General features: G+C 39.9%; 1 protein-coding gene across 10 annotated transcripts in view; it reads left to right on the top strand.

Annotated features, from left to right (window-relative positions):
• The window catches only part of RAPGEF6 (Rap guanine nucleotide exchange factor 6), a 122,129-nt gene that overhangs the window by 11,386 nt on the left and 93,191 nt on the right, over positions 1-17,552 (top strand). For 9 of the 10 annotated variants that reach the window (XM_030229206.2, XM_030229207.2, XM_030229202.2 and 6 more), the window contains exons 2-4: positions 14,221-14,291; positions 14,911-14,967; positions 15,857-15,940. In XM_030229206.2, coding sequence (XP_030085066.1) covers positions 14,221-14,291; positions 14,911-14,967; positions 15,857-15,940 — 212 coding nt within the window. Of the gene's footprint in view, positions 1-6,321; positions 6,341-14,220; positions 14,292-14,910; positions 14,968-15,856; positions 15,941-17,552 lie in introns of those variants that run through there. The other variant, XM_050979568.1, reaches the window with a different exon arrangement.

Here is a 17,552-nt window from a genome sequence, read left to right on the forward strand (position 1 = left end):
TGTTCCAAGATTACTTTTCCTGTACTTGCTTCTACTATTCCTGAAAAACTGTTTTTTCATTTTAGTGACAGCTGTGACAGCCCTGAGAGTAAAACCAGAAATTATGGTGAAGTCTTGGAATTTTTTTATTGGAACTTACTTCCTTTAGTATATACTTTTCCCCATGAAGTGGGGTCATGCACTTAGTTTTGTCTGTGGAGTGATAATTTAACTAACAGTTTTCACTTATAAATTAAAGTTTAAATATGTAATGTAATATTTTTCTACCAACCTATTTCTTATTGTACTATCTGAATTAAAAAAACTCATTTCAGGGACTGGTTAGGTAGTAAAAATGTGTTTTATGCTTAGTCTGACCTAGAGTATGAGCCTACTGCCTTGTTACTGACCTTACAATAGGAACTTCTTGGAGATACTAGAATAGTGAGAAAGGGCCAGAAAAGGGTGTGGAAGGAGGTGGGAGAGAACTGCAAGTATACTTGGCATTCAGAAAAGTTGCCAAATGGAAGAAAACCACATTTCTTTTCTGTTTTTGTTCTCCAAAAATGCAGAGGGTGGAGGATAAGCATTCAAGATGTGTAGGTGTTAAATTCCTCATAGAAGCAGTATTAAAGCTGCAGAATATTGTAGTGAATAAAAAAGTAACTATAAAACAAATAATGATTTTCAAAAGAAAATCTCTTCAGGTAGGATACCCAAACTTACTTTGTGAAAGCTTCAGAGAGGAGGTTTTCTGTAATGTTTATTTTAACAAAACTGTTTCTTGTGTCACATTGTGTAAGGAGAGCTGGATATCTGTCTGCAGTGCAAATACATTGTAGGAGAGTAGTAGTCTTACAGAACTGTGTGAATGTCTGCTGTGAGAGGAAACTGAGGTGCCTCTGCCCAGGTTTTGTCTTCTTGTGGACAGCCCCACATCCAAGGAGCCCAGGGGAGGAAGCCAAAGCCCTGTAGGCAGCTGTCTGACATCTGTGCTGTGCTGCTGAGTGCACTGATCACACTCTGCTGCTGTGTGCTCCATGGCTCTGTAATAACCCTGTGTGCAGTGCTTGATGCTCCCATCCCAGGAAGGTAAAAAGCTGGCAGTCTTCAGATGGAAATGAGTCCCTTGGCATTAACAGGTGGCTTGTGGTGGTCTTGTCACTGGCAAAGAAGCTGCACAATTCTCAGGACCATTGCAGGTGAACTTCCAGTTTGCAGGGAAGTGCAAAACACTTTGCCAGACATGTGCAAAAATGAGTTTTCCTTGAGAAGTATATTGAGATTACCTTGATAAAGTCTGTTCAGAGCTCTGATGCCCTCCTTGTAAGAGACCTGATATTGCTGTAAAAGAACTCTGCTCAGGTTAATCTTGCCAGACAAGCTGTTTCTAAAACTTGGAGGTCTTCTTGTTTCAGTGGCTTCAGGCTTAAAATACAGAGGGTTTTCCTTTGTTTGATGATACTGTGATACACCCTTCTTCCTCTTTTGAGCATTTCAATGCAGTATTTTGGAAATACCCTGAGTTGAGGGAAGCATGCACAAATTAGTGAGCATTCTGCATCTGGTTTCTTGAGGTTCCTTAGCTCTGCTAATTATTGGTTAGCTTTTAGCATGTCAAGAGTGTAGCAAATTCTTGATGAAAAGAATAAAAAGAACTGCCTTAAGGGATTCTCTGTAGTCTTTTTGTGCCTGTTTAGCATTGACTTTAAGCAGTCCATCCTTCAAAGTCTGATCATTAATGAGCCTTGAGTGATGGTCTGAAGGGAAGGAATTTTTGTGGTGGTATGTTGCATTGCAGGCACATACAGTTCCTTTTGGCCAAACATGAATTCCTCTGAAGACAGAGTTCCAGAGCTGTGGTAATGTTTTTCACTTTGGCAGTCTGTATTTGAAGAAGCTGAGGAGTAAGGTCTGTCATTGTAAACCATGTCATGGCTTTAGTGTTGAAAGGTGAGATACTGATTTTGTTGCACTTCAATTTTGGGATTTTTATGATGCTTTCGTCACAAGGGTTGTGCATTTCAATGGCCACCAGGTACTGTGGGGAGGTTATTCTACTTAAATCTGATTTACTTTATCCAACATTTTCAGGGCCCTTTGTAAGGTGTCCAGCCTCCAGTAGTCTGTGTTGATTTGACTGTAAAACTGTTCTTTCCAGCTGTTGCAGAAGAAGTTTCTGTTCCTGTTTCCCATTTGAGGTAGGAAGGAAGCTGGCAGTCTGATGTCAGACTGCTGACCTTCTGTCAAACATGTTTACTGCTTCCCTTCTGTTGGATGGGAAGGCTTCCTTCAGCAAACTCCTCTATAGATGCCATTACAGGTCACTTCCAAGATGCTTGTCCAACTCTTCTTGTTCTGGTTCTTCCAAACTGACATGCAGTTCATACAAGGATTAAAGGGTATCATCCAGGTGTGATCTTTAGAAAAGATGTGGTATCATGCATATCTGGCCCACCATTTCAGCCCAGTTCCTGAGCCACTGGGATACTTTCCTGGTGCAGTCCACAGCTCAAGAGAGGAACTTCTTTCTGTTTTGTTTCCCCTCTGTTCACTTTAGGTAGAAGGCAATTATGGAGTATAGCAGACCTGTAGTTAACAGGTGCTTCATAACCTGTCAGAGCTGAGTACAGCCTTGTTTTTAAGAAAAACTGAGAATTTCCCTTGTGCTTAGTTTGGGTCTCTCAAATGTAGCAAATCTGGCTCTGTTAAAATCTGGAGCCATGGACTTCAGTGTTTAGTTTGGTGAATAGTAATATTGCTTTGATTTTTCCCAAGCTCTAGTAGAAGGTTTTAAAAAATATATTTTGGTATGAAATATAATTACATAGCTGTCATGGTTGTGAATGTTGATGTAATAAAGTGAGAAGACTTAGATAACAGGTACTTCCTTTCCTTCCAACACTTGGACTGGGCGTACTTGCTAAGTACTGCAGTGGAGCAGCTGCCCGAGTGAAAGGCTGAGACACTAAACGCACAGCTTTTCACGAAAACACACACCAGAGATGTCTGAATTTTCAGTGTAATTATGTAAAATGTCTGAGCTGCAGTACCAGATCCTTCTGTTTCTGCTGCACTTGGGGGGACAGTGATCTAGTGTGTGTTCTCCATGACTGCAGGCACAGGCATGGCTGTCCATAGGCTGTGATGGTGTAAAATTCTGTGTCCAGACATTGCCTTTCATTACCCTGTGTGGATTCTCTCTTTTAATTTGAGCTGATGAGTCAAAAGTTGGAATATTAAAGAAAGGTATTGCATTGCTGCTTATAAATCCAATTTTGCTCAGATTAAGTTTTGTATTAGTTGGGTGGGGTTTTTTTTCCATCTTCAGTAAATAATAGTAGTTCTGCTGTCTTAAAGTAGAAGTCTTCTTTTTAGGTGGGACCCTTATTTGTTTAAAAGTGGGTTTGTTGTACGTCCATAGAGGCTGTGGTTGGCTAACACTGGAAGAGCAAGAGGCTGGAGGAATCTCTGGTGTAGTACAATACAAATTGTGTTGATCATGGTTTTCTAGGAATGAGGAAGGTGGTGGAATTGGTTTGTTTTGGTTTTGTAGTCAAGGCTGATTGTAACCTGTGGAGTTTTTGGTCTGCCTGAGGATTGAATGGTTCATTGGAGGAGAGGTTTCCATATCATCTCCTATTCTACAACCCGGCTGAAGGAGCCAATGTCTCACATGTTATCAACAAGTACCTGTTTGATTTAGTGTGGAGGTGGAGGAGACACTTCCTTGGCACCTTGTCTGTAGTTCTGTGGATGTTAGTCACGAGTTGGTTGCACTTTGTGAAGCTGGGTACCTGGTGGGTAGGCTGCAGGATTTGGAGCTAGAAATTCCTGACTAACAGTATTATCTTATGGTTGATTCAGTCTCTTAATGGTATGCTTGTTTGTTGTTCCTCCTAATGTTTAAGTTGTTAATTTTCTTAATTACAATTATTCCCTTTGTAACATTATGCGTCAGTGATCAATGTAATGACTAGGGAAGTGCTCAAGTATCTGTGCCTCTGACATTTATTTGATTTGACTTCAAACTTGAAACCTGTTAGCCTAGCTAGATGAATATGCATATATATATATATATATATATATATATATATATATAACTCCTCAGTTTGGAACTGTAAGCTTCTTTGTGGTTTATGGCACAAGTATTGCTGAGAAATACAAAAGTAGATGTTAAAGTGGCAGAGCATCAGTTCCTAGAGTTCTGCTGTGGTGGTTTACATTCAAATGTTGCAATGAGGTAAATCTGCCTGATTCTTTGCTATGAGCAAAGCTGTGAAGAGCTACTGATTAATCCTTTTTTCTTTGCCGCTGTTTGGACACAATGAACACAGTCATGGTAACCCTTATCCACATGTGAGAGGATATTGTAGTAGTTGAAGTATTAGTAAAGTTTGTGGGAATCTATATTCAGATAATTTAGACTCTTTAAGAAATATTGCTTTCTATACATTGCATTAACTTTCTTGGATTGATCTATTTGCAAGTGCTTGGGTATCCTAATACCAGGATGTAGAAGGAGTTACTGGTGATCATATTACTGCTGTCCACTACAGGAATTCCTTCATAGTTCATAATGACATTATTATGGGAATTAAGTAGCTGGAGGTTGATTTTTCATTTTTCCTTCAGTGGCTTTGTTGAAAAAAACTGTAGGAGAACATTACAGTTGTGTGATGTTTTATTCTCAGTTGTAATCTCATAATTCTCTTCCTGTTTTACTGGTGCACCAAAACATTTTTAGGCAGTTAATACAGCTTTATTCCTCTCCCTTACCTAGATACTGATAAAGATCTAGGTAAGATCTCATTTTGCCTTCACTATTATTTATTTAGCAGGACTTAATTTCCGGACAGGCACGATCTTTGCTTGCTTGAATTCACAAAGAAGTAAGAAATTACACACAGAAAAATTGTAAAAGTGCTTTTAGAAAAATAACAATATCCTTATCCATTTGTATGAAATTCTGCCAATCATTATGATGGAAAAAAGCTACAGTAAAATAAAATTATGGTGTCTGTCAGTCCTTCTCTGTGTGAGATACCTGTTGAGCTGCAGAATGGGAGCTCAGTTATTCACTTGCTGCAAAGATACATTGGGCAGAACACGATGAAAACATTGACAGTGGAGTGTTTCTATGTTAAATGTGAACCAGCACCAGTTGCTAGTCCAAGAGGGAGGAAGGAGAATGAGAAGTAGAGCATTTTCTGCAGTAAGAACAAAGTCATGTGTAAGTAACAGCTCAGATGTTTAAAGTGTCTAAGCTGCACTCAGCCTCACTCCCAGGCTGTCATGATGGATAAGCACAGAACTGACCTTTATATTTCATCCTTCACCTCCTCTCTCCTCATGCCCAGGTTTCTGTACCAAATTTCTTATTTAATAGGAATGTACCTTTTTTTTTTTTCCTAAATGTTTCAGTGTTCTGACCTTTTCTACCACAGTTCCTTCTTTTCTTAAAAAGAAATTTCAGACGTTGACACTTTTCCTCTGAAAAGAGCAGAGAGAGTTCCTTTGTGAATCAAAGGAGCTGATGTTTTTGGAGTTATAACCAAAAGGTTTTAACTGAAACATTGCTATTTGATGGATGCTTGTTCTCTGGAAGGGAGGTAGGTAATTCTGACAAGTGGTCAGCTGACTAACAGCTTGACTAACAAAGTGTTGATGGAACTGGAAGCCACCCATTTTTTTTGTGGATTTTAGGTGATTTTTCAAGAGCCTGGTTAGGAGGCTGACTTTACAATTTTGTACTATTTAAAAATGTTTGGTATAAAGTCTTGCTCTTAGATGGGGGATAATTTTGTATTTTCTGTGCTTCCCATCCTGTTGAACTTCACGAACTTGAAAACTCAAGTCTTAGAAAACTCAAGTTTTACAACTCAAAAAAGGGTTTTTGAGGCAACTTGCTTTTCTATTATCAGCATTTAAGTCTGAAAGATACTTTTAAATTAAGTAATGTGTGTCTGGGAACTTTGTGGTAGTGTTTTAGTTGAAGGCATTTTTTCATAGCTGTACTTTTATTCTTAGCTGTGAAAAGGGCTGAATGGTTCTTCAGATACTCAGAACTCTCCATGAGGTTCTTGCTTTCAAGCAGTGGCATTTGTTGTTCTGTCTCTCTAGTTCAGGCTCCTTGCAATTTCACTCTGCAAAATCAGCTTTTCCGAAGGAAGTTTTTTTCTCTGGCAAAGTCAGGGTTCCAAAAATGCTGACACTGTGATGAAACAGCAGTAAAAATAATACAAAATTTCCCCTCCCTCATTCCTTTAGATGTTTTTCTTTCTACCAAAGTCCTATATCAACATAATCCAGGGTTCTGAGGTGGAAGGTGTTTATCTGGATTGGGTGTGGGGAGTGATTGGTGAGTAGAGAAACTTTTTGTTTTATTTTCATGTGGAAAGACTTCAGTTCTTTTATTTTGCTTTTTGAAGTATGCCATTGAATTGAGATATTTTCAGTCCATCAAAAAGCTGTAATAGTGGCTCTCAAGTCTCTGTGTTTAAATGTCTGGCTTTTCCAAATTTTCTTAAGGATAGTTTGATTCTTAGGGGTGCAAGTCAGTGCCTGTAGCCATGTGCATGTCACAATGAAATACTAGAAAATAATATGTAAGGAAACTATTTGCCCCATTGAGGGATTTGCTACTTTTTCACAAAAAAATAAGATAAAAATCCAAATGTGCAATTGATACATCTTACTATCTGCAAAAATAAGAGTCAGATTTTAGTTTTCTGTTGGTGGCTATACTGTTATTAATGGATGCTGTCAATGGGAATTGCTCCCTGGGTTTACAAGAGTGAAATGAAGTCTCTCTTAATCTCTTTTCTCCTGTATGTAGATACATACAGTATATAGTATAAAGATACTATAATAACTAGACTGACATTTCCTTATTTGGAAAGACCAGTATCTGTCACTTGTATAGGAAAATGGGAAGTGAAGAGTTTAGGGAGGAGTGCTCCATCATAGTCAGGATATGATCCATAGTTGTCTGGTGGACATAGGCTCCGGGAGTCTGGGGACATCTGAAAGTCCATAAATCAAAGAGTTCAAGTTCTTGGTAACTTTAAACTGTTCAACTTCTTTATGAAATATATGCCATTTTTTTCTGAATAATGGAATATAGCTCTGAAGCAGCTGAACCAGTTTGTTGTATACTAATGTTACTGTGTACAGTCTCAGGCAGTGACATAAGATCATGCAGGAGTTTGCTGTTATGTTCTATGAAATGTTCTTTAATTAGGCTTTTTGAATTAGTGGTGTTTCCTACATGGAATGATGCAGCTTCATTCCTTAAGCGTGCTGCTTAAACTCTACCATTCTCTGCAATGTACTTTAATGTCCTTCATTCATAAAATTTTCATTTGTCTGACTGGCTAAGCCGTCCTTTCTCTTCCCTAATAGTGTCTCAATGCTTGTATTTAGTTTTTATTTTTGTTTTTAAATGGCCTCCAGCTGAATAGGAGGCTACTCTAAGGGGAATTGTTACTTTAGGTGAAGAGCCCTGAGCTGACATTCTATTGCATCACTTGTATTTTTATTGAAGTTCAATGTCTATGCCACTGAACAAGGAGAGTAAATAAGTTAAGATGGAAGGGTTGCTTTCCAGTTCATCTCATCATCTCCTTTTTAGTTTAGGAGCTGTATACTCTGTGACATGTTTAAGTGGATTTTTTCTCCTCCTCCCACGAGTTTTGGGGGTAGCTGACAGTGTGTAGGGTGGGCTCCTTGAACCAGCATCCCTAAAGTTGGTGAATTTGCTCTGTAGATATTTGAATGTGTAAAATATGGATCAGAGGACTACAACATGTTTCTGTGTTTTTATTTCTAGTATTACAGTATCAGGAAAGAATTTGGGAGTACTATTTTTAAATTGGCCCTACACAGAAACTAAAGGAAACAGTGCGGATTCCAGCCTTCGATGAAGCAACAGGAAGGGAAGCAATGAAAACCATAAACTGTGCTGAGTAACATTTCCTCTCTTCTGCTACACCCCCCCACCCCCCAAGGGTGACAAAGTCTTTATTGAGCCTGACAGGATTCCTAATAAAAGCTGCATTCAATCTGTATAAGGAGCCTGCTGAATCACTGAGAAGCAAGTAATGGCATTGGGCTGGAGGGAACCTCCCACTTAGAGCTTACACAGCCTGTGCTCTGTGCTCCAAGAATCACCTCTGTTTGCTTTACTGAAATCTAGGCACTTTAAATAACAACTTTAATACAGAGAAATTCAGACACTGTCCAAGAGGCTGTAAAATCCTTGTCCTAAAACAAAATGAGTGCTTGATTCTGCTGGAGTTTGTTTCCAGCCTTATTTCTGCTCAGAGCACTGAAAAGGGAGAAGAAGCTAAGCAGCCCACAAACAGGAAAGTACCTTTCAACCATACAGCTTCCTTCCCTGGAGGATTTTGTACCTGATGGTGTTTTTGAATGCCATTGGAATTTGGGAAGCTGTTGCCATATGGTTTAACTGCTGGTTCAAAGGCAGAAATGTGTGTCTATTTCTTTTAAAGCATTTTCTCAGTCACATGACTGGATTTTTAACATGTCTTGAGAAAATACTAATATTTTGTTTGCTCTGAAACATATGAAATATGCATCCTGCCAACTGCCTTAGCTTGGAAAAGGAAAGGATGTGAAATCCCATCAGTCATCCTTTGTGCTTTTGTAGAAGCAGGTTCTTGTGTGTGACCCAGGGAATCCTGGGTGGCTCGGCAGCCTGCGTGGGCTGGCTGTGGGGAGCCTTGAGTGAGCCAAACATATGTTCTTGCAAGGGGAATTTAATGTGTTTGGGGTGGATTGAGAGACAGGTTTTGTGCAGCTCTTTGGGACAGGTTTGCATGTGAGAGCAATCTGTCTGGAACTTGCTGACACAGCTGGTTTGACGTGCAGCTTTGAAGTGCTGGTGCTCTGGTGCAGGCTCCTGCTCTTTTCTCATTCCCTGAGCAAAACTCCAGACTGACTGAATAACACTTGCCAGTCTGCTTTCTTTGGGAGCCCTTGTTTCAGGTTCAGGGTGGATCTGGGGTACCTGTGAGGCCCAGGCTTGTTGGGATTTGGGAGCATCCCCAGGTGCTGCAGTGAGCAGCTGTCCCTTGGCCAGGGGCTGATGCAGCTGCTCCGGATCTGGGCTGACTCTGCTGCTGCCATGAAGGACACAACATGACAGGCAGTGCTCAGAGGAGTCTGGGGGGATTTATCACTTCCTCAGCATCCCTAGTACCTGATTGCAATTACTGAAGTTGTCTCTATGTGAGATTAATCAGAATTTACAACTATGAGGTCATTTCAGAACAATTTATTTCCCTTAGAAATAGACCAGATTTCCTGTTTAGTGTTTAATAATAATAGTAATAATAATATGTTACTGGAACACCTGGCTGAGGTCATATAAAGTGAAGCATTGGTTTTTTGTTTTGTGTTTTTGAGGGGCAAAGTTGCTTTTGATGCAGTCATTCCATCCTTGTTTCAGAGCTGCTTTTTTTTTTTGTTTGTTTTGTTTGGTTGGTTTTTTTGTTTTGTTTTGCGGGGGTTGGGATTTTTTGGGTTTTCTTTGCTGTTTTGTTTTTTGCTTTTTGGGGTTTTTTTTGCCACTGCTTTTACCCCCTTTTACCTCCTGCTTTTAACACTGCAGGAAGATTTGACTTAGACCTTACTGTGGACTTGAAGCATCTGGATGCAGGTCATGTGAATTACAGTTGTGCTGGCTGGAGTTGTTGGTTGGGAAACTTTGTGGTCAGAACTCCATGTTCAAGACCACTGTTGTTCCACTGGAGCCTTAGCTCCAAGTTTGTAAAGATGGTTCTTGGATTAAAAGCCAGAGATTGTGTGAGAACAGAGTGAAGCAAAAGGAAATGATACCTACTTGCAAATTTTGCTCATCATTGGTGTTGCTGCACTGTTGGTGCTTGTTCAGAAACATCCAGGTCCTGGTCATATTTTAAAAAGATGCCAGTGATGAAACTTAGGGGTGACCACCACTTCCTCAGCAACTTTGAGTTTGGATTGTATTTTTCTGATGATTTTTCTGGCTGACTGTACTTACTTCTTTATTTTAAAACGTTACATCTTAACAATTAAGAAACTAGTATTTCACCATCCTTGCAAAAAAAAAAAAAAAAAGATAGGAGTGGGTTATTTTCAAAGAAATGTGTTGGGATAAGTGGATGATGGTGGTGGCTAGCTGGTGGCTTTACTTTCATGTAGTGAGTTTTTAGTTGATGCTTCTTTTATTTTCTCCTCTTATGGTATCTCTGAGAGTTAGCATCTGGCAGGGAAAATGAGAAGTGGTCTGGGTATTCAGGTGGCTCACTTCTAACTATATTGGGATGAGGATGTTACCATAAGAGAATATATATTTATATAACATGGTATTGTTACTAAAATCTCTGTGTTTTTATACCACCTTTGGTTGAGCAGCTGGTTAAGCTTTTTGCCGAAGGCTGTGTGTGCTGCAGCTGATAAAAGCTGGTGCTGGAAGGAGCTGAGGCTGCTGCTGACCCCACTTTTGTGATAGCAGCGCCATCCTCAGAGCCATCCCCTGCTTTCTGCCCTGCTGCTGAAGCCCACGCTGTTTCATACAGTGTGTTCTGTCGTGGGAATAATTTGAAGACACAGATGTCCTCTGCTTTTTTTAAACACATCTGCTGTGAGAACTGGAGGCAAGGAATGATCTGTCCTGGGCAGCTTGGTGCAGGATCACTGTGGTCGTGGTGTTCATGTTTCCTCTCTATGGTATAGAAAATCTCCTTTCTCACAGGATTAACTGCTGCCTGATTAAGCTTTGCTCAGTTTCCCACGTTCCCTTGAGTTGCTGGAGCTGCAGTTGTAGCTAGTTGAATAGATAATGTGAGTTACTTTCTCTGTAAATAACCTTAGTCAAGGTTGTTTTCTGTCAGAGATTGAAGAATCTGCTGTGGGCATAGCATTTGCAGGTAGATCCTGTGCTTCAGTTTCAGCTGTTATTCCAGCTGATGAAAAGCACTGAAGAAAAGATTGCAAAATAAATTCATACTGACTTTGTTCTTTAGCTTCGAGCATGTGAAGAAATTGTCTTTTATCAATAGTTGTGTCTCAGTTGGATTTTGACAGAAAAAAGTAAGTAAAGAGATTATAAGGAAGGATATGGAAAGGGGATTTAAAATTCCAGCAAATGTTTTGTGTTCAGCTGATGTGATGGTGAATGTTGCCCTTTGGCATCAGTTTTCCTAGTGAGTATCAGAAAGTATCAGTGAAAATGATCTCTGCCCTTTGTACTGAGGTCATGTGCTTGTCCACTGTTTATAACTGCTGCAGTGAAATAAGTCTGTTTTTAAAAATAAAACTGAAAATCATATTAGAGGCTATTGTAAACTCTGAGTTGGAGAAAAAAGTGCTTTCAGCTCTGTTGGAGGAGGATTTTTGGGAGTGTGGGGCAGCTGGACTTCAGCCTCTGTCCACGAGGTGGCCACAGCCCTTGCCCATGTCCGGCCACCCTCGGGTTAATTGATGTTCCTTGTGGGCAAAAATATAGAATGAGACTCTAAATATTGTATGTGAAATATTATTTCAGTGCTATTTTAAGCACTTAGTCTGAAATGAGTTGGAAGTATGGGGAAACTAGGACTGATTTTCATAGGTAATGTAATTTTCATTTTATTGGGAAAACCTGGTATATACACACCACATGTACTGCAGCCTCTTGTGTTAGAACCTGAAGTGGCACCTGAGGGAGAGGAGCAATTCTACCTGGTGTATCTATTTAAACAAGCAAAAAAGGCTTTCTGCCAAGATGTGGAAAACAGATTGGATGGGTATATTTGAGGTACTGGCAGAAAGAGGCACCTCAGAGCCCTTCCCAGGAGATTGCTGAGTTGTTCTTTTGCTCAGTGGCACTCAGAATCACCTTCTCTGCAAGGCAGGGGAGAGGGGCTTGCTTTAAAAGTCAGGGATTTTTAGGGAAAGCATTACAGATCCCGATTTAAAGCCACCTCTAGAAATTGCTGTGTGAATAGCCAATGTGTTTAGCTTGTTGTATCAGCTGGCTGGGTAGTGAGTTACATTTATCATGTAGTTTGTTATTTTTCTGCATTAGAGTAGTAGTAGTGGGCAGTGTAAGTTGAGTGCCTTGTGCTGGGTGAGGGAATAGGAACCTTTGCCTTCCCTGTGCTGTGCTCTGCTCAGCTGTTCCCTCTGCTGCTGCTCATCTCAACAGATGAGGTTGGAGTTGGGGCATGCTTTCCAGACATGTATCCCTTTAAGCAAATGTTTATCTCTTAAATTTGCCAACTGTTGGATCATCAGGCTCTTCAGTGGATCAGTACTGCAGTCTGAGTGCTGCAGGGGGAGTGCAGGAGTCACTCCAGGCTCAGTGAATGTGCAAAGGGGCTGCATTCTGGGGAGTTGGAGAGAATAATTTACAAGTCAGGATGCGGTCATTTTTCATATGCAGAAGTTAAAAACTTTGTGATTAAAAGGGGAACATAGGCTCTTGTTCTGCTTACAGTTTTCTGTAACTCATAACTACAGAACTGCTTATCTAAAGCATTGTCAAGCTGTTCTTAGTCCCAGTTATGTAAAAAAGTACTTGAAAATGTAGGAAAACCTATATAAACAAAATGAGTCATGAAGGCTTAAAAAATATTCAGCTTTAATACCAAATACTGATTCTCTTCTGGCTACCCAACTTTCACAGGAGTTGTGAGTATCCTTCTTTTGGTCTGGGAGAATCAGATATTATTAATTACTAAGCAATGTATGGTCTGAGTATATAGTTGCTGCATTTTTGTGCCTAATGCTTTCAGGTGGAGAAGCTGAGGTAGTTCCTGCTCAGAAACAGGAAAAGCTCAATAATGGAGCTGTTGGTTCTCTGAAATGACCCTTTGGCTGGCAGGTGCCCACCTCTGACAGGCTGTGGTGTGTTTGGAGTCTATCCATAGCTATTGCTCCTGGATGGTTTCACCAAAAAAACATGTTTGTGGCAGCTTGGATGATTAAAATGAGTTTGGACTGTGTGAAATGAGTGCTTTGTAAATGTGTTACAAATTCAGGCCTTCTGTTTAATTTTAATGGGATTTGGCAATGACATTTAAAAAAAATAATCAGAGTTTTATTGGTATTACATGGTCTGCAATTACGTCTGACCTTTCATTTGATACAACGGTTCATATCAGTTATACACTAAACATGGACTAGGAGGCCAAAGAACTTTTCTGAAGTAAATCCATTGTAAATTCTGAGGCCAGCATTCAGATTTATCTTATGTAAACACTGGATAAATGCAGCACTTGAAAATTCAGAACATACCTTCCAAGGCCAAGAGGAGAGACTGCCCTGTGGTGTATAATGATTTTGTTGTGTGTGTTTGGCTCTAACAACCCACCTGTTCAGGACAGTAAATGGAGTGCTGAATAGCCCTAGTGAGCTGTTCCCTGCCATGTGGTCTGCACCATCAGCACAGATATTTTTGTGACTAAAGAGGATTCTGTCTGGTGAGAGGTTTTAAACAGCTGTAACTCCTAATTACAGCTTCTATGTAAAGTTCAGTTTGTAAAGCAAAATAATCTTCATGTTGTAATAGTTTTGCTTCTGTGGTTGCTAGTGGATGACACTGATGTGATACTGACTAGTGGCAGTAGGAGTGAGAGACCTCTAAAGCTTTATTGTTTTCATCTTTGCCAAAGAGTATTTTGGAGTCCTTTTTGATGTTCCCTCCAGACATGGACTGGGCTGAGCAAGACAGGCAGTAGGATGGTGTAGTTTGTAGTGGGCTTGCCAGCTAGGTTTGAGGTGGACATCAAAGAGTTTTCCCCTCTAAATATAACCCCTTTGCTATGAAAAGGTACTCTGGTGGTTCTCTGTACCCTATATAGTGGCTTATGTTTTTCACTGGTTTTGAAAAATTCTTTCTTTAAAGAGATCTTAGAAGGTTTCAGCAATTTTTGACCTTGGGTGAACAGGCCTGCTCTATTTGTCTTATTCCATGTGTTGCTTGCTGCTGTGTCCATTCACATAAATAATACTTTCAGAGATATTTTTAATATTTTTTTTTAGGTCAGTGTTTATGCATCAGTTGCACTTCACTCTTTCCACTGCCACAGCCCAAGTGTAGACAGGGTTCTTCAAGTCTGTGTGTGTCCTGACCTATCTATTTATCTGGGCTTTGTATAATTCTGTGTAACTTAGTGCAGAATCTGAAAAGTAACACTGAGTGATTAGATGTGAATGAGATTGCTTATGTGATTTGTTTTGGTTTTTTTTTAGGACTTGAATACCATCTATTCTTTCCTTCATGGGCTGGACATACTGTCACACTTCAGGGAGCATCAGCTAAGGTGAAGTACTCTGCAGTTTGTGTTTTTTAACACACTTACATCTGTTACTTTTTTGTGGAGATAAGCAGAGCTTTTGTCTGCCTGCAGTTGGAGGTGGCAGAGCATTGGCCAAATCCATTGCTGAGTTAAGTCACTGCCATAATGTGGCACAGAATTTAAACTAATTAGCTCTTCTAAGAAGGAAGGCTGAGCTTACTCCCATTTGCCTCCCATTTGTCTACTGTGTAGACAGTGCTCTGTCTTAACTCCAGATTACAAAAGCTTTTTTATGCTGCAGACATTCTGATGGTCTCAGAATCCATAAAATGGAAGGCCAACAAAGCACAAGAAGTGCTTTGGAAGTATTTTAGTTCCTTCAGTTCTGTTGCTATGGGTAATTCCAGTGTGTGGGAGTGATTTAAACACGTGGAAAACATGCTGTATATTATCTATCTGGATAATGAAGAGCACCGTAATAATTTGAATTTTCCAGTTAAGCACATCCTTTGTTTAGAACAAGAGAAATTGTTGAATTTGAGGTCTTAGAGCCTGAAAGTGATTCTACTGAAAGGCAATGATTAATGTCTTATGATCTTTGGGGATTAAAAATGAATTTAAACTTCTCTTCCTCTTCTCTCAGAATAATGTCGTCGAGTGCCCGCTATGAGAGGTACAAGGGCAACCAAGTTCTCTTTTGGTGAGTACACAGCACTTGCTGAGGTTCTTCAGCAGAAATTTGGCAAAACCCAATGTTGTTATATGTAATTTGCTTTTCAGCCCTTGTCAATAATTGGTTAAAAGCTTTGGCAGAGGTGGTTGTGGCAGTAGTGCAGTGTTGGTGTTTGAGAGGTGCCCATGACCTTCCAGCCCAGCTCCCAGGGACAGCAGGGGTGCGTGTGTGTGTCAGGAGAAAGGCAGTGTCCCCTCTGCAGTCTGGTGACACTCAGCTCAGTAGGTGGCACTGTATCCCTGGAGCTGGCACTGCCTGCACAGAGCAGCCTGTGCTGGAGAGGGCTGGAGCTCAAACCCCATCGCTTTACATTGCAAAAATTGGTATTTTAGCTTACAGCTCTCTAGGTTCTTCCTGGGAGGAAAATATACTTTTATTTCCCTCGTATTTTAGCATTGTTTATGGCATATTTGTTATCTCACAGTTAATCCTAGCTTTCTGTATAAGGCACAGCTTCCAGCACACCTGAGTCTAAATGAGATGCCACCTGCTCGTTGGTGTGGTGGGTGTGTGTGACACACACCTGCTCCAGGAGCTGGTCAATATCTGTGTGTGGGGGTGTGTGCTGTCCTGTATTTATAGCCTTTGTGTACTTTCACTGGAATAAAAGGTTTTTGCTTAAAATTTCATTTTAATAAAGTACATTTTTAAGCTGAGTTAAATGTCAAAATGTTAAGTATAAGAAATATGTTATGTGAATGTTTAAAAAAAAAATCCTGCTCCAGTTGGAGTTCCCAGGTTCTTATATTAAACTGGTAGAACAATAAATTATTATTTTACTACAATAATATTTTGGATAATGTAATTCTAAGGTGCTGTAAGGAGAAGTACAAATCAGTGATTTCTTTTCTTACAGCTCAGAAACTATTGCAAGATGCTGGTATATCCTGCTTTCTGGGTCTGTGCTCATGAAGGATTCAATGTTTTTGCCACCTTGCAGGTAGGTAAAATAATTGAGTTATTGTTATTTAAGGCAAGGTTTTTTTTTAATAAATGCTTCCTATGTATTTGTGTTACTGTAATTTTTAAAGAATTTTAAAATAATTTCATTTTTTTTTTCTAAAGTTTGGTAGTGAAATAAATGCTCAGCCAATTTAATTTAAATTTTCTCAGACTTGTTCTGCATGTTGAAATTTCTTTGTGTAATACTGCCCTCAATCTAGCTTGGCTTTTTAACTTTGTAAGAGAATTTGTAGTCAGCCTATTACCTGAATAATTACCTTTGAATAATTTGTGCTGTGTGACTGTTCTGGATAGAGTTCCTTGTCACAAAAGTATGACTGCAGATCACATAGCTGCTGCCATTTGGTCAGAGCTGTATTTAATGGCACACATGATTTTTATGTGAAGCAAGAAGGGGCCAGCAGGATCAGCTGTGGAGAGCTTGTGCCAGGAGCCCATCTGTGTCCTGGGGTTGAGACACAGTGAGCACTGACATGCTTTCACTGAAGCACATTATTAGACTTGAGCTGAACTTGGGCAAGTAATGCCCTGAGTACCCAGAGTGATACTCTGCTTGACCTTGCACATCACTCATTTTTATTTCACTGTGTTTCACTTGACTCAGCATGAGCTGACCATGAGTGCACAGACTTAAGGCCAACTCCAGCTTACATTCATTTCTGTGTACTTGAATTTCATAGTATGCACTAGTGAAAATATACAGGACTGAATTTTTCAATTCAGTTAATTGTAGGCTGGATATCAAACACTTAATGCTCCTTGAGTGAAATTGTCCAGAGAAGCTGTGGCTGCCCCATCCCTGGAGGTGTTCAGAGCCAATTTGGATGGGGCTTGGAGCAGTTTTGTCTAATGGAAAGTGTCCTTGCCTATGGCAGGGGAGTGGAACAAGATGTGCTTTAAGGTCCCTTTCAACAAAATCATATTGTGATGAGTCAGTTATAAGTTCAGGAGTACCAGAAGTGAGGACATGGTGTGCTGGTAGTTGCATAAAAACTCTTTAAAATCATTGTTTTGCAAAACCTGGAGTAAGTCACTTAAAAGCACCATTGCTTGTAAGGTTTCTTGTGCCTTAAAAAAGAGAAAAGCAAAGTAGACCTGTTACAGTTAATTTACAAGATTAATTCACAGCTGCATTTATTATGGATAATGAGGGTGGTGAAAGGGTCATCTGTTAGATGGAGCTGCTGGCAGGTTACAGCTTATAAAGGGTGGTTTCTGGGATGTTCTCTCCTTAGGTGGTGAGATCATGTGGAAAGGAAGAGAATGGACTCCTGATAGGTGTCTAGAGCGTTCAGCTCACTTCCTTTTTGTTTGAAATACAGTCATGTTTGTGCATTAAATAGAATGGGTTTTTTCTTCAGTAGAGTGGGATAAACTTCAGTTACTTTCCCTGTTTGGAATACCTTATCTGTCCCATTGCTAGTTGAGGGAACTGCAGTTGTCAGGCACAGGCTAATTTCATATGAAATAGTGCCTTGGATAAGTTAGTAATATTCTTTCATATTTGTTAGAAAATTAGCATAATTTTAATTACATTTGAAGTAATACTTAATGTCACTCTTTATTCTTTGTCCCCAACCAAGTTCCTG

The sequence above is a fragment of the Serinus canaria genome, chromosome 13 (genome assembly GCF_022539315.1).
Source record: "Serinus canaria isolate serCan28SL12 chromosome 13, serCan2020, whole genome shotgun sequence".
Lineage (NCBI taxonomy): Eukaryota > Metazoa > Chordata > Aves > Passeriformes > Fringillidae > Serinus > Serinus canaria.